Raw genomic sequence first — 25,234 nt, 5'->3', positions numbered from 1 at the left:
CAGCAGGACTGAATCTATTTAAAAAGAACCAACGGAGCACGTAGAACTGAAAAGTGCTATCTCTGGGATTATGTGCTCCTGCATGGGTTTTATAAAGATTCATAGGACTGAAGGGTAAAGTCACAACCATAGGGATTGGACACAGCAAAGGACAGAATTTGTGAACTTGAAGATAGATTAATAGAAGGTATCTAAACTGAGATACAGGGAGAGAAAAAATAAAAGAATGGAGAAAGCAGGGGCACCTGGGTGGCTCAGTTGGTTAAGCATCCAACTCTTGATTTCAGCTCAGGTCATGTTCTCCGGGTCCTGGGATATAGCCCTGCACTGGGATCCGTGCTCAGCAGGGAGTCTGCTTAAGGATTCTTTTTCCCTCTCTATCTGCCCCTCCCCTACCCCCTCTCAAATAAAAAAAAAAAATCTTAAAAAAAAAAAAAAAGGAATGGAGAAAGCAGAGCCTAAGAAACATACGAGATTCCAGTATATGAGTGCTGGGAATTCCAGAAGGAGAGCAAAGTTAGGACCAGAATAAATTGGAAATGACCCAAATGTCTGTATGGCCATAAGGAAGAACAGACCACTGGTGCACGCACCAACATTGACAAACCTCAAAGACATGTTGAGGAAAGAAGCCAGACGTCAAAAAGTGCATTTTTATGATTCTATTTTATGAAGTTCAAGAACAGGCAAAACTAAGCTATAGAAGTCAGCCTCGTGGTTGGGTCTGAGGCGTACTGACGGGCGGAGGTGTGAGTGCAGGGTCACAGCCCCACCCCAGTATCCTTACAACTTTGCACGTCTCTACGTAGGCTGAGTAGGCGGGGCTGGAGGTGTCTGACTTGAGTCCTGACAGAAGGCACTACAATTCCTCCTGGAGCAGGGGGCCCTAAGCAGCCTGGTGAGGAGCCTCCGCATCTGTGGAGACCACCACGAGCGAGGCCATCCCTCTCCCCTCCCTCTAGTGTCGGTTGAGGGCAGGGCTCTTCACCTGCCCCCCCCTCCTTGTAGAGAGCAGCCTGAGGCCGTGTAGCTGTTTGGCTATAGTTCAGAGTTGGCTCCCTGACCACAGAGTGACTTACCACCAGACCTCCTGTCCTCATCCCTCCTGTCCCTCCAGTTCGATGTCATCCTGTGGAACCAGGGGTGTGAGAAGTTGGTACCATGCTACTGTCTGTGAGTTAAAAGCTGTCTGGATCCACTGGGGCTTGTCGTCTCCTTCCTGGCTGAGTCTATGACGTGAGGCAGCCTATGAGCCTTGTGACTGCAACAGTGACCGCTGTGGCCCTGTTAGCCTCCACACTGCACTCAGGCACTGCCTGACCCCCTGACCAATCTGGCACTTACTGTGAGGCTAAGGCCACAATCCCTCTTTGGAGAAGAGACAGGGCTCTACGGACTGTCAGGTCAAGTACGGGAGAGAGCTCTGCCTCACTTCGTGTCCACCTCGTGCTGACGTGTGTGCTGACATCAGAGACAGGTATCTTTGACCATCATCCCTGATCCCAAATGAGTTCCATGAGTGTTGGGTTTTGTTTTGTTTTGTTTTAAGATTCTATTTTTAAGTAATCTCTACATCCAACATGGGGCTCGAACTCACAACCGCAAGATCAAGACTCACATGCTCTACCGATTGAGCCAGCCAGGAGCCCCATCCATTGGTGTTTAGAGTTAGAAGCCAAAGAGGGAGTTTCTTGCAGAGCTGAAGAAAGCACATAGCAATTATTGCTCACCCTCCTACTGTGACTACAGATAGGACCCTACCTGGTGATCAAGGGCAGTCCGCCACTCCGAAATGCACTGGGACCCACTCTTACAATGAGTGAGAAAGGAGGGAAGTTAGAGATTTGAACAGAAGTCCAGTGAAACCATAGAGGCATGGCTCATCTGACTAGCAAATGAGGGTACTACGCAAGGTCCACAGGCTGACAAGGAATGGAAGTCATTCGGTACTTCACAACTGACCCCATGCTCCAAGACCCCTGGCTGCAACTATTCTGGCCAATGTCATGGATGTGGAGGAGAAAATAAAAAGATAAATCAGGGCTTGTGCAGTGGGTCTTCACAGCTGTAATGAAATGGTGGCCTATCCAAGATGAATTCTTGTCACCTCAGCCTGGATTCATAATGGAGATCATGAGTGCCCAGATAACAAAAAAGTCACCCAGAGTCAGCTCGAACATTTGCTCGACACCACCAAGCTACGGGAGAAATGGAGCCTTCTCCTGTTCTCTGAGGATGTCTCTGGGAAACTATTCAGCTACCACATGATAATTTTTCCAGAAAAGAAGCCTTGGCAAAGGCCAAGATAATGCGCCCCAGGCCAAGGTAGCAGGGAGAAACAGGCCATTTAGACCTGGCTACTGTGCCGGGGTTCCCAAAAGAGGAAAGTGATAATCTTACTGTGACAAAAAGTCTCTCTGGTTATCACGCCACGGGACTTAAGATGTGGGCCGTAACTGGGCCAGCTTTGGCGTGTCCTGTGAGCAGACAGGAAAGACACCAAGAAAGCCCTGACCTCCCTGCTGAGATTTGTGCTGTTCAGACTGTGGTTTGACCCAACACTCTGCACTATTCTTGACCCCCTTCATAGACAAACTGGGTTTGGAGGCCAAGGTCCTTTCATCCCCAGGGGAGACCAGGGGCCCTATGCAGTGGTCAAAGTGAATCAGAAAACTGAGAGCGACGAAAATTCACAAAGCCTCTCAGGCCTCCTGTGGGCCGCTGTGATACTGGGACATACCCACAGGCATGGCTGAAAGCTTACCCTTACTAGATTTGGACCAATTGAACACTGGATTGCCATAGTTTTGGGGTGCGCCCTTTTGACCCAACGCACACCCAAGTGGTTGTGACAAATACTGTTGAGTGTATTGTGGAAGTTTTGAGTATGTGTGTTACCGTCTCTTGATTGCAAGGGATGTTCCTGATAGGGAAGTGTCACGATCAGGATACTGGTCATTAGGATAGGGGACAAGTGGTCACCTCTTCTAATGGAGCCGAATGGTTACCCTGAAGCAGAGCAGGATAGGGGGATGAGGAGGGCGATTACTGTCTCGATAAAGGAACTAGTAGATTTAAGGGGCTCAAGGACCTGATATGTCCTTATAATAGCCCTGAGTGGCACTAACAAAGGCCAATTGCCTGCGGAGCCTCACAGATTATTATAAGTCACAGAGCTCATGGCACAGGCTGTAGACACCTGGGATGCGGTGGTGGACATTGCTCGCCAATGTGCTTTTTAGCATCCCACTACATCCAAAGATGGAAATCATCTTGCCTTCATTGGCTTGGGTTATAATACACCTTTACAGCGATGCCATGGGACTACCTGAATTCCCCTGTGATTTGCTGCCAATCCTAACTCCTGTAGGAAGAGCATATGACAACAGATTGCGTGGAACACATGTCCCTGTTCACAACCCACGGGAAAGCATAACGGTTATCTTGTGTGTCCATTTAGCTGAACCATGGTGCCCAGATACATGGTCAAACATTATTCTGGATGTTGCTGTGAAGGCTTTTTTTAGCTGTGATTGACATTTAAATTGATGGTCTCTGAGTAAAGCAAATTTCCCTCCATAATGTGGGTAGACCTTATCCAATCAGCCGAAACCCTGCAGAGAACAGGAGACTGACCTCCCCCAGTCAAGAGGGAATTCAGCAGATGGCCTTTGGACTTGAACGGCAACATTGGCTCTTCCGTGGGTCTTCAGCCTCACAGCCTTCAGACTTGAAGTATATTATTAGCACTTCTACCCTTTGACCATGAACATCAGTGGAACCAACAAGCTGGGGTACGACCCAGGTAAGAACTACAGCCACCTGGGTCCATTATCACCCAGGACATGGCCGCACATCTGTAACTCAGGGCCTGGCTGATATGCCTGGACCACTAGCTACACAGTGGAGTGACAGAACTCTGGGGCATGTAGTCTGGGGCACCGAACCTGGCTGGTGGTGACAAATAGACGACATGGATCTCCTACTTTCTGCTCAATGGTACTGCTGGGCAGTGACTGCTGATAGGCAGCTTTCTCCAGATATGGACAACAATTCCCATCTGCACTGCAGATGTGGGCCGTACCATTTAAAGACTCCTAAATGGGCCATGTTGCACATTTGGGTTCTCCAAACACATCCAATCAGACAGTGGTGCTTTTACAGCCAAGAGCACTGAGCAGTGGGTAACCACCTGCCGCATTCCCCGGACATTTCATGCACCGGCAGCTAGCAGGTGCCAACGAAAGATGAAATGTACTCTTAAAGGAAAAACTAAAAAAGATAAGTAGATGACCGAAGCTCAGCTCCCAGTGGCGTCCACCCTTGGGACAAGGCAGTGTGAATTCTGAACGTGGCAATTCCAGGAAAGGGCGGTTCTCATCCAGGTAGTGTTTAACTATAAGGTTGAGAAGGAGAAAAGAGGCCTCAACTGGCTGTAAGAGACTCAAATCCCATATTTAGTCCCCTCTACTCTTTTCTTTTCCCTTCACATCCCTACTTCCAGGAAACTAGGCCCTTGGAAACTACAGCAGCGAAAAAGAGCCAGGGGTGGGAGATCCGAACCTGGTGCTTCTCCTACTGCCCTGTTACGCCTGAGCACATTAGGCCTCTGCCGGCCTGCCAAACACAGACCAATGTGAAGTCTGTAGCACAATTGTTTTGCTCTGGGCTTCGTGCTGGCCAGTCAAGGCAGCATAGTCACAGTTCCCAACACCTCTTGCTGCACTCGAATTAATGAGTAAGGGAAGGTGGAGTAATCTATCTCTCGACTTATAAACAGGCTGGCTCTAAGGTTGATCCCCAGTGGCATCTGGGACATCGTGGTTTGGCTCCAAGTAGGGAGCCTGGCTGTGGTCGGTCCTCCACGTGGGTCTGACCATGCTCCTGGGAGGCACAGTTGCAGTCGCTCTCTCATCTGATGTTAAGACAAATGGAAAGGATTTGGTCCAAGCTCCCATCAGTACAACTAGCTCTCCGATGGAGTGGCTATGCTCCTGAAAAGAATTCTTAGCTGGATACATGAAAGGTTGGCGTGGCAGGAAGTAGAGTTGTAGGAAGCAGCTCTGACACAGCGCCCTGATGCCCTTGCCCACCTCCCGATAAGCCACGAAGGTGAGGCTTGACCACAGAACCACCCAAGTCTTGGCCGAATGCATTGTGATTCTCCCTGGAGCCAGAGGACAGAAGCAGCCTGACAGTGTGGGGACATGCCACCAGGCCCTCTCTCATACCTCCTCCTAGTTCATCTGAGCGCGGGGCTTTCCACCTGGCCCCTCCCTCCACTTGGAGTGCAGCTGCAGGCCGTGAAAGTGTCCGATTGTCATCTGAGTTGGCTCCTTAGCCTCAGAGAGACCTACCACCTCGCTGCCTATCATCTGTCCCTCCAGTTCACTCCTGTCATCTGGCTTGGGAAAGCTGACACCATGCTGGTCTTGCTTTTGCTGTCTGTGTGAGTAGAAAGCAATCTGGACCCACGGGGGCTTGCCGTCTCCTTACTGGCTGAGGCTACGGAAATGTGGCAGGCCCACCTAGCAGCTTCCATAGTGACTCTCGTGGTCCTGCTAGCCACCATGCTGTGCTTAGGGACTGCTGACCTCTTGACAGAGAGGAACATTTTGGGAGTGATGGAAATGTCTGTTTTGATCTGAGTGGTGATTATCCTTGTGCATACATTCATTAAAACTAAGCTTACACTTCAGACTTGTGCCATAAACTGTGAATTATACGTCGATTTAAAAAAAAATCACACACACACAAAAAATCACCAGGGAACAAACAAGAACTCTTGAAAATTATGATTGCCAAAATGAAAAATTCAATGGAAAGGTTGGAAGATAAATTTCTGAGAACACAGGGCAAAACACAGAGACAGAGGGGACCATGAACGTAGCCTAGGTTGAACAGCCTAGCACCAGGCCTTTCAATTCATAAATAAATCTAGAATGTTCGTGGTGATCAAAGAGATGGGAGTTAAAACAATGAGATGACAGTTTAAATCAAACGAAAGCTTTAATCAAACAAAAAACTAAGCAATATTCAACAGTTTGTCATCGACAGCACAATCCTTTGGGGAAGCAACAGAACGCCAAGTATGCTCGGTTACATCGGTCTTTACCCTTAAAGTCCAGGTAACCTGACTGCTGCCCATCTGTCCTAAGGTGATACTATAAACAGGAAATTGTGGAATTCATGGAGATGTTCACTGCGGTATGGTTTATGATGCTGCAAAATTACGAACCACTCAGATGCCCAATGAGAGGAGAACCACCACGAAAATGATGTCTTGTGGACGGGGTGACAAGCACGGAAAGGGGATAGCGATCAACGCACGGCACCCACGGGAGACAGCACCCCCTAGCCTGAGAAGCGTAGCCGCATCAAGCTAAGGCTACCCGGAGCAGAACAGGGCGGGCCCGGAAAATGAGCTTCACCGTTCGGCGCCTGAAATGGAGGAGGAATGTTTCCACTACCGCTTGGCAACGCGCTTACGCTAGTAAGAGCCAGAAAAATAAAGTTGCGCGCCCCTCGCGGAGGTCCCACAGCGCGCCGAGATCCGGCCCGGGCTGCGGCTGCGCACTGCGGCCACGCTGCCGGCGCCCCGGGGCGGTGGCGGGGAGCGCGCGGGAGGCGCCGGGCGGGCGGGGCCGGCGCGGAGAGGGTGTGGCAAGGCAGTCTCCGCCCCGCGCACTGGTCGGCCGGGCGGCAGCGGGAGGCGGGAGGGCGGCCGCGGGGCGGGCGCAGCGGAGCGCGCGGGCGGTCGTGGCCCCGCGGGAGCGCGGCTGCGGCGCGCGGAGCCGGCGGCGACGGACGGGTGGACGCCTGCCTTCGCCTGCGTCGCTGCCTCCGCGCGGAGCCGCTGCCCCCGGGGATGTGAGCCGCGCAGCTCGGCCGGCTGGGCCCGGAGCGGCGCGGAGGCCGGCCGCGGACGGTAACGCGCCGGGCGAACCCGGGGGAGGGCTCCGGCTGCGCGCCGGGCCGCGGCCGGGGTGGGCGGCAGGAGCGCGAGCGGCGCTTCGGGTCGCCGGCGGCCTGCGCTCCCGCGCCCGGCCGTTGTCGTTGCGGTCCCCGCGGCGGGGAGGGTCGGCGAGGGCCGCGGCGGGGAGGGCGGGCGAGGGCCGCGGCCGGGAGGGCGGGCCACCGAAGACCCGGCGGCAGGTGCCTACCCAGCCTGTGACCCAACTCTCTCCCCGCAGCTCCACCCACTTTGGCCTAGACCCAGCCTCCAAGGGCTAAAAATATTGCCCGGAGGCTTCTGAGCGGAATCAGACCGTGCTAAGTAGGACACGCCGCGCAGAGGCGACAGAGCTCCTTGGCCCCAGGGCGGGAGTCAGTCTCCGGAGCGGCGGTTCCGCCTACGCTAGGCCCGCAGCTAGCGGCCTCCCTCCGGCCGAGCAGGCAAGTGGGGGCTCGAGGGCGGGGGCAGCGGGCACTGGTCCTCTGAAGTTGCCCCACCGCGGAGCAGCTGTGCCCACCTCTTGCTAGCCAAGGGACCTTCGGCACCAATCACTGCTGGCTTCTCAGGGGGTCCCCCAAGTGCTGTAGAAGCAAAGGCTGAAAGTTACCCACTGCAGGAATCTGAGCTAGCCTGGAGAAGACACAGGGCCCGCTTGACGTTAGAAATACAAGCTGCTGTTACTGCTTTGTAAACTCTTTCTGTTTTTCTTAATGAGAGAGGTGCTGCGCCAGGCACTCTCTGGTGGGCATCAGTCTGATCCAAGAGGGCAGGAAGAAAGGCTTTCCTGTCCATTTCTCGAAATCAAGCTAAATCCCAGTTTATTCTTCTGAAACTAGAAGCACGTGGCCAAGGAGGCTGGACACCCACCTCCTTTGCCTGGCTGTGTCTTTCTTGTAGGGAAGCTTGTTTTATAAGCAGGAGGCTGCGTGGTGCACTCTGGAGTCAGAGCTGGGAAGTTTGTTATCCCGTTGTGTTACCCTGGGAAGGAGCATCCTCTGTACCCTAGGGGCAGAGCTGCCACCAGGACCCGGCAGGACGAGCTTCAGACGTGCTCCTGGCACTTTCGGGGTCTCAGCCAAGAGAGGACGCTCCACAGCCAATGCTGGGATTTGATGCTTAGAAACTTGCTTTTCTCTGGAGTCAGGCAGATGGGTGTGCCTTGAGACTAGCACTCAGGAACTCTTCGGGGCATTTGGTGGAAAGACGAACAAAGGGATTTGCCTGCTGCAGCCGCATATGGTGTCCCTCCTGCCAGGTGTGTGTGGAGGCCAGTATGAAGCTGAAAAAGCAGGTGACGGTATGTGGGGCTGCTGTCTTCTGCGTGGCCGTCTTCTCGCTGTACCTCATGCTGGACCGGGTGCAGCATGATCCCACCCGTCACCAGAATGGTGGGAACTTTCCCCGGGTGAGTCATGCCTGGTTGCTAATCTCTTCATAGACAAGTCATCTGAGCTCAGGTCGAGAATCAGTGTCAGCCCAGGACAGGAACATTTCTTCCCGATAGACAGATTTTTAGAAACGCAAAGATAAAAACAATGATAGCAAAAAGGAAGAAGAAGGGAGAAACATGGACTGCCGTTCTGTCCTCCTGAATTCTTGGCAGACATTGCTAATGGATTGCAGCATTCTTTCCCACTAAGCCCGGATGCGGTCCTTGTCAGCACTGTGCTCCAGACGGGCCCCACCGGTTGTGGAGAATAGGCATTCGAGATGAAGTCCTCGCCTTCCATGAGCCAGGGAGCGAGGGTACTCCCAAGCCAAGTAGACTGTGGTCCTCTGTAGTGATTTGTAGATCTTCCCTTATCTGACCAGAGCCGTCCAGGCCTGTAGGCTCTTGGTTCTGCCTGCACTTGGGGAGGGAAGGATCCCAGTCAGGCCATGGGCAGCGGGCCCGTGCAGAGATCCTGCCTGCGGCACGGGGAGCCGTGGGTGATGGCTTTCGGGTCTTTTGGCAGAGCCAGATTTCTGTGCTGCAGAACCGCATTGAGCAGCTGGAGCAGCTGTTGGAGGAGAACCATGAGATCATCAGCCACATCAAGGACTCGGTGCTGGAGCTGACGGCCAACGCGGAGGGCCCGCCCGCCCTGCTGCCCTACTACACGGCCAATGGCTCGTGGGTGGTGCCCCCAGAGCCCCGGCCCAGCTTCTTCTCCATCTCCCCTCAAGATTGCCAGTTTGCTTTGGGGGGCCGGGGCCAGAAGCCAGAGCTGCAGGTACGAGTCGGCGCTGGCGGGGAGCTCCGGGGCTCGTGGGGGGGTGCTGAGCTGCTCTCCGGCCTGGCAGATGCTGACTGTCTCAGAGGAGCTGCCATTTGACAACGTGGATGGCGGCGTGTGGAAGCAAGGCTTCGACATCTCCTACAGCCCGCACGACTGGGACGCCGAGGACCTGCAGGTGTTCGTGGTGCCTCACTCCCACAATGACCCGGGTGAGCACCCCGCAGAGCCCTGGGAGCCGGGCTGTGCAGCGGGCTTGCTGATGGCAGAGGTAAGGGAGGGGCCGACGAAGACGCTGGCGTCCTTAAGGGGACCCTGTGTTGGCTCCCCAGGCTGGATCAAGACCTTTGACAAGTACTACACAGAGCAAACCCAGCACATCCTCAACAGCATGGTGTCCAAGCTGCAGGAGGACCCCCGGCGGCGCTTCCTCTGGGCGGAAGTCTCCTTCTTTGCCAAGTGGTGGGACAACATCAATGCCCAAAAGAAAGCAGCAGTCCGCAGGCCAGTGCCCTCTGGGGAGGCATGGGAGGGCTACCCTCTGGGCCCTGGGATGGGTGCCTGAGCAGCTGGAGGCCAAGTGGTGGGTGGCAGGGAGAGGCAGGGGAAGCAGGGCAGGGAGGAGTCACTGGTGTTAGGAGAAATCAGAGTCACGTGGAGCTGTGTGAAGAAGCGGAGAAGGAGCGCGGGGCCTGGCCCCGGGAAGTGCAGACAGAGGTCCAGAGAGAGGCAGGGTCAGGACAGCGTGAAGGTGTATGGGGGGAGAGGAGGGTGCACGTTTGTTCTGTCGGTCCCGGGGGTTGGGTGAGCGGGCTGGGTGAGGCCAGCGCACACAGGTCCTGGCGTCTTCTGGTTGGCAGGACTGGGCAGAGCCTCCCTGCCCCACACTGAGTGTGAGTCCTTCACTCCAGGCTGGTGGGAAACGGGCAGCTGGAGATTGTGACAGGAGGCTGGGTGATGCCGGACGAGGCCAACTCCCATTACTTTGCGCTCATTGACCAGCTCATTGAGGGACACCAGTGGCTGGAGAGAAACCTCGGTGAGTCTGGGCTCAGGAATAGGAGTCTGCCCCCATAGCCGGGCCCAGGGGACGGCCGGGGCCTATGAGGTGCAAGCATTGGTGGGGGAGGGGGTGGTCCCTTTCTGGGCTGATTTCCAGCAGCACGGGCCTGGCGTGATGGCAAGAAGGGAGCTGGGTCCCCAGCACCAGGAGGCCCAGTCCTGAGGTGTTCAGGCCCGCTGGCCCCGTGTCCTCTCAGGTGCCACGCCGCGCTCTGGCTGGGCGGTGGATCCCTTCGGACATAGCTCCACCATGCCTTACCTGCTGCGCCGCGCCAACCTGACCGGCATGCTGGTCCAGAGGGTGCACTACGCCATCAAGAAGCACTTCGCGTCCACCCACAGTCTGGAGTTCATGTGGAGGCAGACCTGGGGTAAGACCAGGTAGGGTGGAGGGGTCACAGGAGTGGTTGTCCCTGGGGAAGGACAGGGGGATGAGAAATAAGACCCGGTGTCTTTCGGAGCAGGCCGGCGAGCACCAGTGCAGACGGCCAGAGCGCTCTGCTCGTTCAGGTGGGGCCGCGCATCACGCTGACCTCTGGCCTCTGCAGGGCCTGCTGTCTCTACTGAGGGTCTGAGCACGCCCTGGAGGAGCTGTGGGCTCCAGAGCCCTCCGTGTGCCCCGAGCCTCGGCCTGCACACCGTCTGCAGCCTTCGGTCTGGTTTAGGCCGCGCCTCTGTCAGAGCTTCCGTGGCCAGAGCACGTCCCCACCCCGCTGCCGTCCCCGCGCTGGCTCCAGAGGCTGCCTGTGCTGGCTGACCGCCCGCTGTGTCTCCTGCAGACTCGGACTCCAGCACGGACATCTTCTGCCACATGATGCCCTTTTATAGCTATGACGTGCCCCACACCTGTGGCCCGGACCCCAAGATCTGCTGCCAGTTTGATTTCAAACGCTTGCCGGGCGGACGCATCAACTGCCCCTGGAAGGTGCCTCCCCGGGCAATCACAGAGGCCAACGTGGCCGAGAGGTATTTGTCCCCGGCCCGCGCTGGGCCATTTTCACTCCCCAGGGGAGCTGGAAGACCTGGTCTCGGTCTGGGCTCTGCTGCGTGGGCGTGCTTCGGGGTGTACCTCTGTAAAACGGGGGGTGGGCTCAGGTGGGGAGTACAGGCCCACAGCTGCTAAGGCGCCAGCTCTCTTACCGAGCCTCCCTGGAAAACTAGAGCAGCCCCAGGGCACCCCGTTTTCCAGAATGGTCTTATTTTCCCAAACGGGTCTGTTTCCCAGCCAGAGCCGGTTGACCGATTCAGAAGGGAACGTTTCTCAAAGTAGGTAAAGCTGCTCGCACCCTGTGGCCCAACACGCCTTCGTTTAGCGCGGGTGTCCTGCCTTTGCTCGAAGTTGGCCAGGATCCCCAGCGCTCGGGGACCCGGAATCCCGTTCAGATGCACATTCAGTCCTGCGCAAGAGCCCCCAGCCTCAGAGAAAGCACACCCGTCCCCTCGAGGGTCGTTAGGGACCCCTAAAGATGTCTCTGTTGCTGAAGTCTACCCCCCACCCCCCAGACTAAGACTGACCTAGAATGGCGGGTTGGCCGGCACCTCCGGGCCTTGAGAAGGTAACAGGTCGAACTGGTTTTCGTGTTGCAGTAACTCTGATTTCCATGGTGTCCAAGAGGTGAAACATGTGACCAGAAGGGAAAGAAAGTGGTCTTTTGTTTCTGAAACCCAGAAATCTGAACGCCGATTCTAAGCAGGCATCTGGGGCTGTTAAGGCGTGGTGGGTCCTAACGCAGCAGCTGTGACCTGCAGACGCCAGCCAGGTTTGCGGAGAGCAAGTCACGAGAGTGACTTCGTTTTCTCCTTTGAAAGGCTTCCTGGGCTGAGAAATTAGGGGAAAATGGTGTTCGAGGAGTCCTCTCCTGAGAACAGAGTAGAAAAGTACCATCAGGACCAGCACAGTTAAGCAGATTAGTGGCTGGTTGAACCAATGCACCCACAGTGTGCCAATTACTAGGTTGGTCTGAAAAGAGAAAGGGGATTTAATGAGAGGCTGCAAGGCTTTGTTTTTTATTGATTTTACTAGTAAGTTGACTGAAAAAGAAAATGACAAATGTGTATAGTTTCTGCTGTGTGTTCTAAGTGTTTTATATATATGGATTCCTTTAGTTCGTTTTAATTCTCATAACATCGTGATGGTAGGTACTGACGTTCTCGTTTTATAAAAACTGAGGCCCAGAGAGGTTAAGTAACTTGCCCAGGGTCACTCAGCCTAGTACTTGTGGAGCTGGCATAGGCTGGCTGATTCTAGGCTCTTCGGTGCTGCACTGTGCTGCTCACTGGTGGGCAAAGTGAAGCTGGAGTGTCAGAATCGGGATCCCACAAGATCTCAACAGGTTATGTGTGATGTGGGTCGAATCGAACCAGATGAGATTTACTAGAGCCAAACGTGAGGTCCCACCCTTAGTCTCAGAAAATAGAATAGAAAAGTTTGGGATGAGAAGAAGGGAACTTGAACCACAGGCATGGGAAACATGCACGCTGGCTCACGCCAGCTCCGTGGGGTGACCGTGGGGCTGCCAGAGACGCCCCTGTTGGTGCCTACCGCACACCGGCCGGCCCACCTGGACGCCCACATCCAGTGCCGGGCCCCTCGCTCTGAGGGACACAGACACAGGGTGCTGGGGAGCCGCTGGGGGTGGAGGGACCCAGAGGACAGAGGAGCTGGGCTTGCGGAGCCAGAAGGGAAGGCACGGAGGGGTGTGGCCCGTCTTCCATACGTCTGAAGGAGAACCCCGGGAGGAGGGGAGTGCTGCATTCTGTGTGGTGTGCAAGGGCAAACCTTGGAGTCCAGGACCTGCAGCCAGAAACTGCACCCCAGCCTAGGAAGACCTCCCTGGGTGTCAGAACTGACTAGAGAACACGGGGCTCCCGGGGACAGGTTTCCCACTCCAGCAGGTTCCCACCGCAGACTCCTTGGTGGGTGTGTTCAGGGGCCCTCCGGGGCTGGCTCTGCTCCGTTCCTCTTCCAGCGAGATTCCACTTGGGCCCTTGCCCTCTCCCCCCACCCCGCAGGGCTGCGCTGCTCCTGGACCAGTACCGGAAGAAGTCCCGGCTGTTCCGAAGCAACGTCCTCCTGGTGCCCCTGGGGGATGACTTCCGATATGACAAGCCCCAGGAGTGGGATGCCCAGTTCTTCAACTACCAGCGGCTCTTCGACTTCCTCAACAGCAAGCCTGACCTCCACGTGCAGGTGGGAGGGGGCGCCGAGCTGGGGAGGGGGGCCCGGGGGGGTTCCTCGCAGTGCTGCAGCCTGGCCTGGCAGGTTACCAGCTCCCAGTTACCAGCTCCAGGGCAGGGGTTTGTGCCCGACTCTTGGGCAAGGGTCTCCCTTTTATGTCAGAATTCATTTCTGGGAGCCCCAGCGTCTGCGTGTGGTCCAGCAGGGTAGGATGTGCAGTGACTGCCTGTGCGTAGGCAGAATCCCTGCCCCTAGCACCCAGCCGCAGCACTTGGGGGCCACAACTCCTAGAAACTCTGGAACTGATGGGAGTGGGTTTGGGGGGATCTCCACAGGCCCAGTTTGGCACCCTCTCTGACTATTTTGACGCTCTGTACAAGAGGACCGGGGTGGAGCCAGGGGCCCGGCCTCCAGGGTTCCCTGTGCTGAGCGGGGATTTCTTCTCCTATGCGGACCGGGAGGACCATTACTGGACCGGCTATTACACTTCCCGACCCTTCTACAAGAGCTTGGACCGGGTCCTGGAAGCCCACCTGCGGTGAGACTTACCCTCCCCCCCCTTCCAGGCCTGAGGGAGTAGACTAAGCCTTTGGTGTTTAAGGAGTTGCTGGATTGGGTTAGAATGCACTAGAAGGACTTGGAGACAAGGCAGGCAGAGACGTGGTAGAAAGAAGGGGCGGGGCTTGCTGAGCCCGGGGCGGGGCCTGGAGTTGTCTGGGTAGGAGACTGACCTCTCTCTCTGGGCAGGGGGGCAGAGATTCTGTACAGCCTGGCTGTAGCTCATGCCCGCCGCTCTGGACTGGCTAGCCAGTACCCGCTCTCGAACTTCGCCCTTCTGACGGAAGCTCGGCGCACTCTGGGCCTCTTCCAGCACCACGATGCCATCACCGGCACCGCCAAGGAGGCGGTCGTGGCAGACTATGGCGTCAGGTGGGGCCTCTCCTCCTCCCATTGGGTCCATGCCCTTGCCCGCTGTCCTAAAGAAAGGCCGTGCTGGGCAGTCGTGGGCAGGCCTGCCAAGGGCTCTTCCTGCTGGAGAGGTGGACAGTCTGTCTGTGGCCATCTTCTCCATGGTCCCCCTCCCGTCCCTTGTCCCCCCAGGCTCCTGCGCTCCCTTGTCAACCTGAAGCAGGTCATCATCAATGCAGCTCACTATCTCGTGCTGGGGGACAAGGAGACCTACCACTTCGACCCTGAGGCACCCTTCCTCCAGATGGTGAGCCCCACTTCTCGATCTGCTTGGGGTGCTTTCTGGTGCGTGCAGTCCCATCCAAGAGCTGTGGTATGAGGGTGTTGCTCTTGTTTTCCTGCCTGCCCTGGACTGAAAGATCTGTGCCCAGTGCGGCCGGTGGTCCACAGCCAGGATAGGCAGGGGCTGGGGTGGAGACAAGACCCTGAGCCAGGCCAAGCCCTGTGACGGTTCTCCCGTTCCCACCCACTTAATCCCAGGATGACACCCGCTTAAACCACGACGCCCTGCCGGAGCGCACGGTGATCCAGCTGGATTCCTCACCCAGGTCAGCCAGACCAGACCAGGCGCAGAGGCGAAGCCCCTCTGGCTCCCAACACTGTCTTGCCCACACCTGCCTGAGCACCGCTGCCCGGGATCAGTGGCCTCCGAGGTGAACCTGCCTCTCTCCGCAGGTATGTGGTGCTGTTCAACCCCCTGGAACAGGAGCGGCTCAGCGTGGTGTCCCTGCTGGTCAGCTCGCCCCGGGTGCGCGTCCTTTCGGAGGAGGGTCAGCCCCTGGCTGTGCAGATCAGCCCACACTGGAGCTCTGCCACCGACATGGTCGCCGACGTCTTCCAGGTCAGTGCGGGCCATGGGGTGGGTCCCAGCCCTCGCTGCCGACCCGGGGCCCCTCCCCGGGCCTGACTTTGCCTGTGACACCAGCCTCCCACCCTCCTGCTTCCTGCCCAGGTTGGGGACAGGGGTCCTAGGGAGGCGTTGCCCAGAAGACAGTCACTCTTGGGACTTGAGCGTGTCCTCAAAAGGAAGGTGAAGTTTGGGGGGGGGGGCAGGAGAATAGTAAAAATGGGGGCTAGGTTGCCCTGCCGTTCCTTCGCTCAGCACGTGTTCACTGACAGCTTAACACGTGCGTCCCGTTTCATAGTTTCTCAGCTATCACATGAGACTCCTGAAAGTCTGACCAGAGGCAAGTGATGTCACCTCCACTTTCAGAGGCCGGGGTGGGGGGACAGAGGCCCCAGTAGGTACAGGCACCGGCCCAGACTTTCTCAGCGAGGACGTGAATGCCCCAGGACTAGAATCCCAGGCCCACGTCCAGAACGGATGCGCAGGCTGTGGGCTGTGCTTCTTCACCCCTCCCCTCCTCACCCCTCCCGCGCCGGCAGGTGTCTGTGCCCGTGCGCCTGCCGGCCCTGGGCCTTGGCGTGCTGCAGCTGCAGCTGGGCCTGGACGCACACCGCACCCTGCCGTCCTCCGTGCGCGTCTACCTGCACGGCCGCCAGCTGTCCGTGGGCAGGCAGGAGGCCTTCCCCCTGCGCGTCATCGACGCTGGCGCCAGTGACTTCGCCCTCAGCAACCGCTACATGCAGGTCCGCTTCTCGGGCCTCACCGGGCTCCTCAAGGTAAAGCACCAGGGCCCGGGGCCAGGGAGGGCGCGCCGGCGGTGGGGTGGTGCCGAGCTGCCCCGGACTGGCGGGGGCTGCGGAGCGGGCCGTCCTGGCTCCGGGGGCGGGGTGGGCAGCATGGGGAAGCGGGGCTGGCTCCTCGGGGAACTTCGTCCGTGCCTTCCCAGGGGGCAGGCCTGACATGCCGCTGTGGGGCCAGGGGTCAGGGCTGTGTTTTTTGGCAGAGCATCCGAAGGGTGGACGACGAGCAGGAACAGCGGGTGGACGTGGAGTTCCTCATCTACGGCACCCGCGCGTCCAAAGACAAGAGTGGAGCCTACCTCTTCCTGCCTGATGGGGAGGCCCAGGTACCCTAAAGACGCCTCGCAAGCCCCGCAGGCCCTGGGAGGCCCCGCTGTTGGAGGGTACGAGGCGCCCCGTGAACTGAGGCAGTGGGGAGCGGCGCGGGCCTTCTCCGGGGGCCTTGCCGGCGCCGCCTCGGGAGCGGGGTGGGCTGAGCAGCGTCCGCTGGGGCCGTGGCCGGCCCAGCCGGGTGTCTCGGGCCGAGCCCGCCGGGAGCAAGCACTCCTGCCAGCGCCGGGCAGCTGCCGGCCCGCTTTGCCTTCCGTGCTGTGGCTCCAGCTGCCGCCTGCTCTGCCCCCAGCCCTACGTTCCCAGGGACCCCCCCGTGCTGCGTGTCACCGAAGGCCCTTTCTTCTCGGAGGTGGTTGCATACTACGAGCACGTTCGCCAGGTGGTCCGGCTTTATAATCTGCCAGGTGAGGCGGGTCAGAAGAAGGGTCCCAGCTGCACAGGCTTCGCCACGCTCTTCCTTCTGCGCGTTCTCTGCTCATACGTCTGTTCCCAGCAAACGTATCGTTAGAGACGGGGATGACGTTCATTCTCTTGGAGTGAAGGTCCTCCAGGAATGCTGGGAGTTGCTGGAGGCTGGGCACAGCCTCTCCCAGCCCAGTCTCTCAGGCCTCTCCGTGCTCTCCCTTTGTCCTGCCCAGGGTTGGAGGGGCTGTCTCTGGACATGTCATCCCTGGTGGACATCCGTGACTATGTCAACAAGGAGCTGGCCCTGCGTATCCACACAGACATTGACAGCCAGGGTATCTTCTTCACGGACCTCAATGGCTTTCAGGTGATTTCGGGGGCCCTGGAGACCACCCACAGAGGGCGCTGGGAGTGGCCTGCCCTGATGGAGGAAGAGGAATCCGCGGCGAGAGTGATCAGGGACTCCTTCAGACTGGGGGCCCCTTGGGCCCAAGTGGTGCCCGGATGCCCTTGACCTGCTGGCCTTGCCCTCCCAGGTGCAGCCCCGGCGCTATCTGAAGAAGCTGCCCCTGCAGGCCAACTTCTACCCCATGCCAGTCATGGCCTACATCCAGGACGCGCACAACCGCCTCACCCTGCACACCGCCCAGGCCCTGGGGGTCTCCAGCCTGCATGATGGTGAGTGGGGAGCAGGAGCTATGGGGAGGGTGGAGGGCGAGCTGGAAGGCCATCTGGGCCCCGGGCCTCCCCTCTCAGAGGGTCCCACCCATCTCCGGTTCGCATCACCTCCGTGCTTGGAGAGCATTGCCAGCTCCTGTCAGTCACACACGGGCATGGCAGGACATGGCAGGAAGGCAGACTCGTGCTGTCGCCCTCTCCCCTCTTGCAGGCAGCCATGGAGGTGATGGGGGCGGGGCGGAGGGCCCCTGTTGGGTCCCTTTAAGAAGCACAAGGGTATTGAACAGTGATTCTCAACTGACGTGTGCGGCGCCGTTTTCCTGGCCAGGGATAGAAGTAGGGATAATTGGAAAAGTGCGTTTGATGTTATAATGAAATACTTAACAGGGCCCCTGGGTGGCTTAGTTGGTTAAGTGTCCGAGTCTTGATTTCGGCTCAGGTCGTGATCTTGGTGTTGTGAGATCAAGCCTTGTGCTGGGCTCCATGCTGGGCATGGAGCCTGCTTGAGATTCTCTCTCTCCCTCTCCTCCACCTCTTTTTTTTTTTTTTTTAGGATTTTATTTGACAGAGAGAGACACACAGCGAGAGAGGGAACACAAGCAGGGGGAGTGGCAGATCTCCCTCTCCCCCACCTCTTGCTCTCTTGCTCTAAAAAAAAAATTTTTAGTTAAAAAAGATTAAGCAAAGGAGAAAAATATATACTGTTTTCCTACTAATGGTCATTAAAAGAGAGAATGACGTTCTTAAGAATTGAAACAAAGTCATGAGGGGTACTGGGCCAGAGCTGGGCATGCCGGGCAAGCTGAGGTGGCTTCCGCGTCCTCAGGGTGGAGTGAACAGTTTGCACTTGGCCTCTGAGGCCTTCATATCTTCCATGTTTGGGTTGGAGCCTTTGTGCAAGGCTCAGCCGAGAGTGCCTGGTCCAGGCTGTGCAGGGGGGGCCCATGGCCGGGGCCGTGGAGGCCTGACCCCCTGCTAAAGGAGTGTGGCTTTGCTGCCCCTTTGCCCGGGATCAGCCCGCTGTCAGACTGCCAGGCTCTGTCTGCGCCATCGACTGCTAGCTGAGCCCGGTGTCCCCACTTGGTTCTCTCTGCCCTCTTGGGAAATAGAGTGCTCAGAGATTATTGTTTAAGATTTTATTCATTTACTTGAGAGGGAGAGCAAGACAGCATGACTGAGCAGGGGACAGAGACAGAGGGAGAAGCAGCCCCCCTGCTGAGCAGGGAGCCCAACATGGGGCTTGATCCCAGGACCCCAGGATCACGACCCCAGCTGAAGGCAGACGCTTAACCGACTGAGCCACTCAGGCGCCCTGAGATTAGTGTTTTATACGTATGGGTCCATTTTAGGACTTTTGGATATCTTTCCAAAAAAGATTGCTCAGGGTAAAAAGACTTAGGAACTACAGAAGTCAAAATCGGGCTGGGGAGAGGGATCGGGCCACCTGAGTGGGCTCCCTCAAGAGATTCTTAAAAAAACAAGTGCTGGGAAAAATCCTCCCGCCGACATATGTCAGCTTTGCGGTGAGCCCCTTCCCCAAGCATATTTTACAAAGAAAGCCTAGGCGATCGTCCGCCATCTCTTCTCCCCAGGGCAGCCCTAGATGATACCTAATTTGAACTTCAGTCTGATCTACCGTCTGCCTGTCCTCCGTGCTCTCCTTGTGACGGATGAGGCGGCCGAGCTGGAGTCCGTCCCAGCGTAGAGCAGGGACGGGTGGGCATGTGTTCTAGTCACAGCAGAGTCTGCCCCAGCTGCCCGGCCTCGGGCCTCTGCAGCAAGAGCTGTGGGCCGTCCAGGGCAGTTCTGTGCCTGCTCCTTTACTTCCCTGAAGTGGCCAGTCCAGATATGGTCCCCAGCCTGAGCTCCCGGGCCTGCCCCCGGTCCTGAGGTGCAGGCCCTGCCCGCTCGGGGCCTCTGGCTTCCTCTTCTGTGACACTGGCCCTTCACTCAGCCCCCTTCCAGCTCCGGGTCCCACGGCTCTTCGGGTGTTTCCCTCGGGGCCTGGGGTTGGGATTCTTCTTCCAAAGCCCGATATCTGCTTGGGAATGGGGGGTCGCAGGCCCGGGGCTCACAGTTAATGTCCCCAGGCCAGCTGGAGGTGATCCTGGACCGACGGCTGATGCAGGACGACAACCGGGGTCTGGGCCAAGGGCTCAAGGACAACAAGAGAACCTGCAACCATTTCCGCCTCCTGTTGGAGCGGCGAACGCTGGGCAGTGAGGTAAATTCTGCGCCTCCCTCCCCGGGAGCCAGGTCAGGCTGGTCCCTTGGGCGGCAGAGCTAGAGGTGGGCGAGGGGTAGTGAGAGTAGGGCTCTTCCTGGGGTGTGGGGCGTGCGTCTGACACTCTGCCGCTCCGTCTCCCACAGTATCTCCCGCCTTCCTCTGTGCCCCCCCCACCCCCCACCGTGTCCTCTGGCCCTCTGCTCCAGCCCCGTGCATCTCATGGCTTTCTTTGCCCCCACCAGCCTGGCTTTTTCTCCAAACTGGCAGCCATGTTTAGGGACTTGGTCTTTCACAGCAGCAGGAGCAATAACCTTGAGGTAAGGGCCAGCGATGGGTGTCGAGCTAGTGTTAGCGAGTTGTAGCTGGAGTCGGAACCTGCCACTCAGTCCCCCGAGCCTGTGGCTCAGCCCTCACTCACCGAGGACCTCCTGAGCACGTGCTGTGCTCGAGGCCCGAGAGGGACGTGAGCATCTGCGTCACTGACCCTGTTCTCTGGGACTTCGCTCGGGGGTAGGGGTGGGGGGCAAGCTCTGTGTGTAAAACTAAGGTGGAAATATGCCCCCCGGTGCTGAGGAGCGAGAGAACATCGTGAGCCGGGGGGGACGGAGGGCAGCTTCGAGAGGACGAGTCAGCCAAGCACAGCTGTGATGAATGGGGGTCTGGTCTCATCCGGGAACAGAGGCGTAGAGTGGAAGGCAGGAGAGACCGCGTGAACGGGGAACAGCAGTGCGTTCACTCAGCTAGACCGGAGCTGCTTGTCCGGTGTGGTAGCTTCTAACCACGTGTGCTTATTTAAGTGAATTAAAACTAAATACAATACCAAATTCGGTTCTTATTCGTACCAGCCACGTTTCGAGTGCCCAGTGGCCACACATGGCTAGCAGCTACTCGATCATCCCGCGCAGGTAAAGTGTGTTTCTGTCTTTGCAGAAACTTCTAGTGCCCGTGGCTGGGCTAGCATGAGGTCGGGGGTTGTTTGGGGCCGACTGTAGTGGGCCTGCAACGGCTGCTGGGAGAGTCTGGACTTTAACTGGAGGCCAGGGAGGGGCCGGAGCAGGAAGGCTCTGCCCTAAGCCTGTCACTCTGACACCAGGAGTAGGGTGGGTCTTCAGGGAGACTGGAGGCGGGTGATGACTTAAAGGCTGTTCACGCAGGAAATGTCGGGGGCTCGAGCTGAGCCACTGGAGGGAGAGGTCGGGGGTGGGAGTGAGGACACTGCTGGGGGGGGCGTGGAGGACAGCGGAAGTGAGAGATTCTGGGCAATTGGAAGGAGGGGGGCGCTAGGCACAGAAGTACAGAACATGGACAGGTGGCCACCTTAGAGAAAGTCCAGGGCAGCCACCTAAGCAGCAGTCCTCGGTGGACACAGCTGTGGGGACCCCCAGGCCCGAGGACCAGGGCTGGTGCTGTGGACGTGGGGCCGTACGTGGAACCGTGGGATCGCTCTGGGTCCTCCCTCCATCCGTGCGAAGCACACATCCGTCTGTCTCCCATTCTCCCCCCTGAGAATCTGCGTGATGGGGGATGGTGCTTAGGGTCCGGGGTGTGTGCTTGTGGTAGCGTCACAGAAGCAAAAACCCCAAAAGTTGAGGAGAGAGGGCCTAGTAAATAGTCCTTTCTAGGTTGTGTGAGGTGGAAAGTGGCCACACGGGAAGGGTCCTGCAGCCTTCCAGACACATCGGGGAAGCTGTTTCCATGGGAACTGACCTGGGCGTGCATTTACCCTCCCTTCACCTGCATCTCGGGCCAACCTTGCAGGTCCACGATGGCCGCTCCACGAGCTACCCGTCCCTTCTCAGCCACCTGACCTCCGTGTCCCTGAATACCCCAGTGCTTGCCCTGCCCGTAGCCAAGAGGCAGCCCCCGAGCCCCAGTCTGCGCTCGTTCCATCCCCTGGCCTCCTCTCTGCCCTGTGACTTCCACCTGCTCAACCTGCGTACGCTGCCGGCCGAGGTGAGTGTCCTGCTCCGCTCTGCACCTGCAGGGCCAGACCCTGGCCTTTCCTCAGCCAGACTCTCGCCCGTCCCGGTACCGCCTGCTGGGGAGCAGTGCTGCTCCGCCGGTGAGCCCTGAGCGGCCCCGGCCCCCCCACCGCCCCTTGTGTGTCTGTCACCCAGGACGATGCCTTGCCTTCGGCGGAAACCGCACTCATCTTACACCGCAAGGGTTTCGACTGTGGCCTTGAGGCCAAGAACTTGGGCTTCAACTGCACCACAAGCCAAGGCAAGGTGAGCGGGGCCCAGGTATGGGCGGGAAAACGGGGAAACTGCCATGAGGTGGGCAGTGAGGATGGGACTGGGGGTGGGGGGTCCCTCGGGCATTTTGGAGAGAAAGGGAGAAGCTGTTGATGAGTGTTTTCAAAGCAAGCGAGGCCTGGCGGGGGCGCGTTCCAGGCGAGGCATACAGCTGGAGAACTTGTGCTCTGTGAGCCGGGACCGCTGTCAGACAAGGTGGAAAACCCCAGAAGCCACCATGCTGCTGTTCTGTAAGCTCTATTCATGGCTTAAGCCGGGGCTGAGACGTGCCTCCCCGTGCCACGGCCCGTGCAGCACTGGCGGGTCCAGACAGGGTCCCTGTCCTCAAGGAGCTCACGGCTCAGTGGGGTGCTACTTACCCTGCGGCCCACGGGCAGGCTTCAGAGCTGGGCACACATCAGCGAGCCCCAGAGACTCCACACAGACTCGCACGTGCCGAGAGGCACCACGTTGGTGATGGGCCAGGGCCTCCGTGAGGTTCTTCACCGAGAAGAGCCCCCAGCGCAGCTGTGTTCCGTGTTCCTCTCCACAGGCGGCCCTGGGGAGCCTCTTCCACGGCCTGGACGTGGGCTTCCTGCAGCCGACCTCCTTGACGCTACTGTACCCTCTGGCCTCACCCTCCAACAGCACGGACGTCTATCTGGAGCCCATGGAGATTGCCACCTTTCGCCTCCGCTTGGGCTAGGGCTTCCTGTGGCCTGAAGAGAACGTTCATCCGCAGAGACTGCCTCTTATGCACGGTTGGGTTGGACAAACCGGACAGGTATCCTGTCCCGATCTACCTCTCAGAACTGTGACACGCTGGGCTCCGCCCTCATTTTCTGTTTATCGTTGCTTCTGTGTTCGCTGGCAGCCGCCAGCCCAGCGTCGGGTAGACAGGGCAGACGCTCGAGGGACGGTGGCAGGAGCGCCCTTAGTCAGAGTGGGCGATGCCAGCCTCAGCTTTGGGTTGTGAGTGGCACCTGGCCGCGCGCGGGCTCAAACACCCACCGCTCTCCCATGATGGGATGGAGGAGAAGTAGGGTCAGAACAGGGAGGGCAGGCTGGGCGGGTAGCAGCCCAGTGCCGGGGTCACTGTAGGCAGGAGCTGGCTCGAGGGGGACCCCCTGGTTATGGAGGGACTGCTGGGAGGAGGGGGTGGGGACCCGGAGTCACAGTGGGGTGGAGGAGGAATCCCTTTCTGTGACGGCTCTGCCATAAGTGCCCCCCGGCCTGCACGCCCCCACTCGGGGCTGTGGTGCGGCAGGAAGGACACGCTAGAGACCATGTCATGGCCAGAGGTCAGAGGACACTTCAGATACCAAAACCCCCCTCTCATCATGGGCACTTGGTCTGTGTGTTGGTGTGCGGGATGGTGGCAGGGACGTTGGGGGTCCACCATCGTACGTGACCGCTTTTTGGTTCCTGCACTCTGTACACCACCGTCCTGGGGAGCCCTTTCCCGTCCTGGGGAGCCCCTTCCCATCCTGGGGCATTTGGTCCGGCACACTTCCTCTCACTGGAAAGAAAGTGAAGCCGCCAAGCGCCCATGAGCGTGAGCAGTTTGAGAAGGCTTTCAGCCCCATCACTGCAGTCAGGGCACGAAGCTTCACCTTTGGGTCACCCTTCTACAGAAGTGTTCGAGTCCTGGCACAGGGACTGGGGACACATAGCGCAAATCAGGAGGCAGTACGGCCGCTCATCCACCTTCATTTCAGCTTCGATTAATAGAGAAAAGGTTTTGATAGTCTCTATAGATGCTGAAACAACATTTGGTAAAGTTTAAGATCTATCCCTTATTAGAAACCTTAGTAAGTTAAGATTACAAAGAAACATCCTACTCTAGATAAAAAACGTCTATCACAAAGCAGCAGTTAATGACATTTGAAGAGTCCGACACCATGGGCATTCCCATACAAGTCGGAAAGTAGCCAAGGACGTATCACCAGTTAGCAGTGTCCTGGCACTGTCACCCCCGCAGGAGAGCAGGTGAAGGAGAGGGGGTTACAGCTGTCATTGTTTGCAGACGATAGCACGGCCGACCTATAAAATCTAAGTGAGTCAGCTGGGGACCCCGGGCCATTCTGTGAGTGGACTCAGACGGTAGACACGATGCCCCTGCGAAGATTCCGGTTCTCTCCGAATCAGCCCACGAGTCAGTGTGTTCCAGCACGATTGGATGCTTTGGGAATTTGATGAGTTCTCAAGTTCACTTGAAAGAGTAAATATGTGAGAATATTAAATTCTGAATGATGGTGAGTCGGGGCGGAGAGCAGCGAGGGGTAAAAGGCACGTGTCCTGCACCACTGCCCCCAGGACTCCCAAGCGCCCAAGAGTGGCCCCTGGGACCTGGGGTGTGCTCGGACAGACCGGCTGATGGAACAAAAGGCAGAGTCCAGAAGCAGACCCCCAGGTAGATGGGAACTGAGTGGGATAAAAGAAGTATTTGAAGTGGGGAAAAGAGATGGATTGTTTAATAAATAGGACTTTAAGACAGCTGGCCCTCAAAGTAAGAGTTAGCTCTGTCGCTCACAGTTTCCACCAAAATTCGTTCCAGAGGGAAGAAACCAAAGAAGTTAAACTACAAAATTACTGAAGGAAATACAGGAGATTATTATACCTCCGGTGTGGGAAACTCTGTTTTAAATATAACATGAAACCTGAAAGATCTAGTAAGGGAAAAGATAAACAGATGTTACCACCCCAGAATATTGGAAGTTTATGTATGATGGAAAACATCAGGGTTACAACACAAATGACAGATTGGGAGAAAATGTTTGTAGCAGTTCCAATATTGATGAATTAATTACTTCAGGAGAAAAGCTTGTTTTGGGGTCCTTGGAGAGGGTCCCCCGGGCCTGCTCAGCAGCTTCCCGAACATGAAGAGTTCTTCCAGGTTATCCAGGGCTGTTGTCGCCAACATCGGGCCAGGGCACTGGAATCCTGTCTAAGTCGTCGTGGAAGAAATAACACGATCGATGTGAGGTGCTCAGCACAGAGTGCCCGGTACGTAGAGGAGCTCACTAAACAGGGACCGTAATCTTCTTAGTAAAGGACATAAGCAGTGAGACCACAGCAGGTGGTATTTTCTAGTATCCTATGACTTGTAATCAAAAGATAAGGGAGACTCTGTGAACCCCCCCTTGGAAATGAGCAGAATAAAGGCTACTACCTTTGGAGGTCTTAGATGTACCGTGGAGTTATTCATCTGCCAGGAACAATGTTTAATCCTGCACACCGGCCTTTTAGAACTCCTCCAGGCAGCATTGTTCACGGCGAGGTCCAGAATCACCAGGAGTGTTTGTTTCAGGTCCAGCTTCTTGGCCTGTC

General features: G+C 57.3%; 1 protein-coding gene across 1 annotated transcript; it reads left to right on the top strand.

Annotated features, from left to right (window-relative positions):
- The first annotated feature begins 6,785 nt into the window (after nucleotides 1–6,785).
- MAN2A2 (mannosidase alpha class 2A member 2) lies at nucleotides 6,786–25,083 on the top strand. The gene is made up of 25 exons (XM_040642826.1): nucleotides 6,786–6,928; nucleotides 7,194–7,395; nucleotides 8,211–8,360; nucleotides 8,911–9,168; nucleotides 9,239–9,383; nucleotides 9,504–9,675; nucleotides 10,083–10,210; nucleotides 10,431–10,604; nucleotides 11,013–11,199; nucleotides 13,246–13,423; nucleotides 13,747–13,949; nucleotides 14,159–14,341; nucleotides 14,513–14,627; nucleotides 14,861–14,928; nucleotides 15,056–15,221; nucleotides 15,767–16,003; nucleotides 16,231–16,353; nucleotides 16,650–16,764; nucleotides 16,999–17,132; nucleotides 17,302–17,443; nucleotides 19,534–19,667; nucleotides 19,913–19,987; nucleotides 21,429–21,623; nucleotides 21,788–21,898; nucleotides 22,458–25,083. Exons 3-25 carry the CDS (start codon nucleotides 8,229–8,231, stop codon nucleotides 22,608–22,610), a joined length of 3,528 nt encoding a protein of 1,175 aa, XP_040498760.1. The 5' UTR covers nucleotides 6,786–6,928; nucleotides 7,194–7,395; nucleotides 8,211–8,228; the 3' UTR covers nucleotides 22,611–25,083.
- Nucleotides 25,084–25,234: the final 151 nt, after the last annotated feature.

Source organism: Ursus maritimus, unplaced genomic scaffold (assembly GCF_017311325.1).
Source record: "Ursus maritimus isolate PB19 unplaced genomic scaffold, ASM1731132v1 scaffold_27, whole genome shotgun sequence".
Classification (NCBI taxonomy): Eukaryota; Metazoa; Chordata; class Mammalia; order Carnivora; family Ursidae; genus Ursus; species Ursus maritimus.
This window is presented reverse-complemented; position numbering and strand designations above follow the sequence as displayed.

Excerpts from the sequence above, each read along its gene's own strand:
- MAN2A2 (XM_040642826.1), top strand. The coding sequence starts at position 8,229 with ATGAAGCTGAAAAAGCAGGTGACGGTATGTGGGGCTGCTGTCTTCTGC. Across the intron at positions 14,628-14,860 it reads AGGCACCCTTCCTCCAGATG|GATGACACCCGCTTAAACCA; the intron begins GTGAGCCCCACT and ends ACTTAATCCCAG. Across the intron at positions 19,668-19,912 it reads GGCGAACGCTGGGCAGTGAG|CCTGGCTTTTTCTCCAAACT; the intron begins GTAAATTCTGCG and ends TGCCCCCACCAG.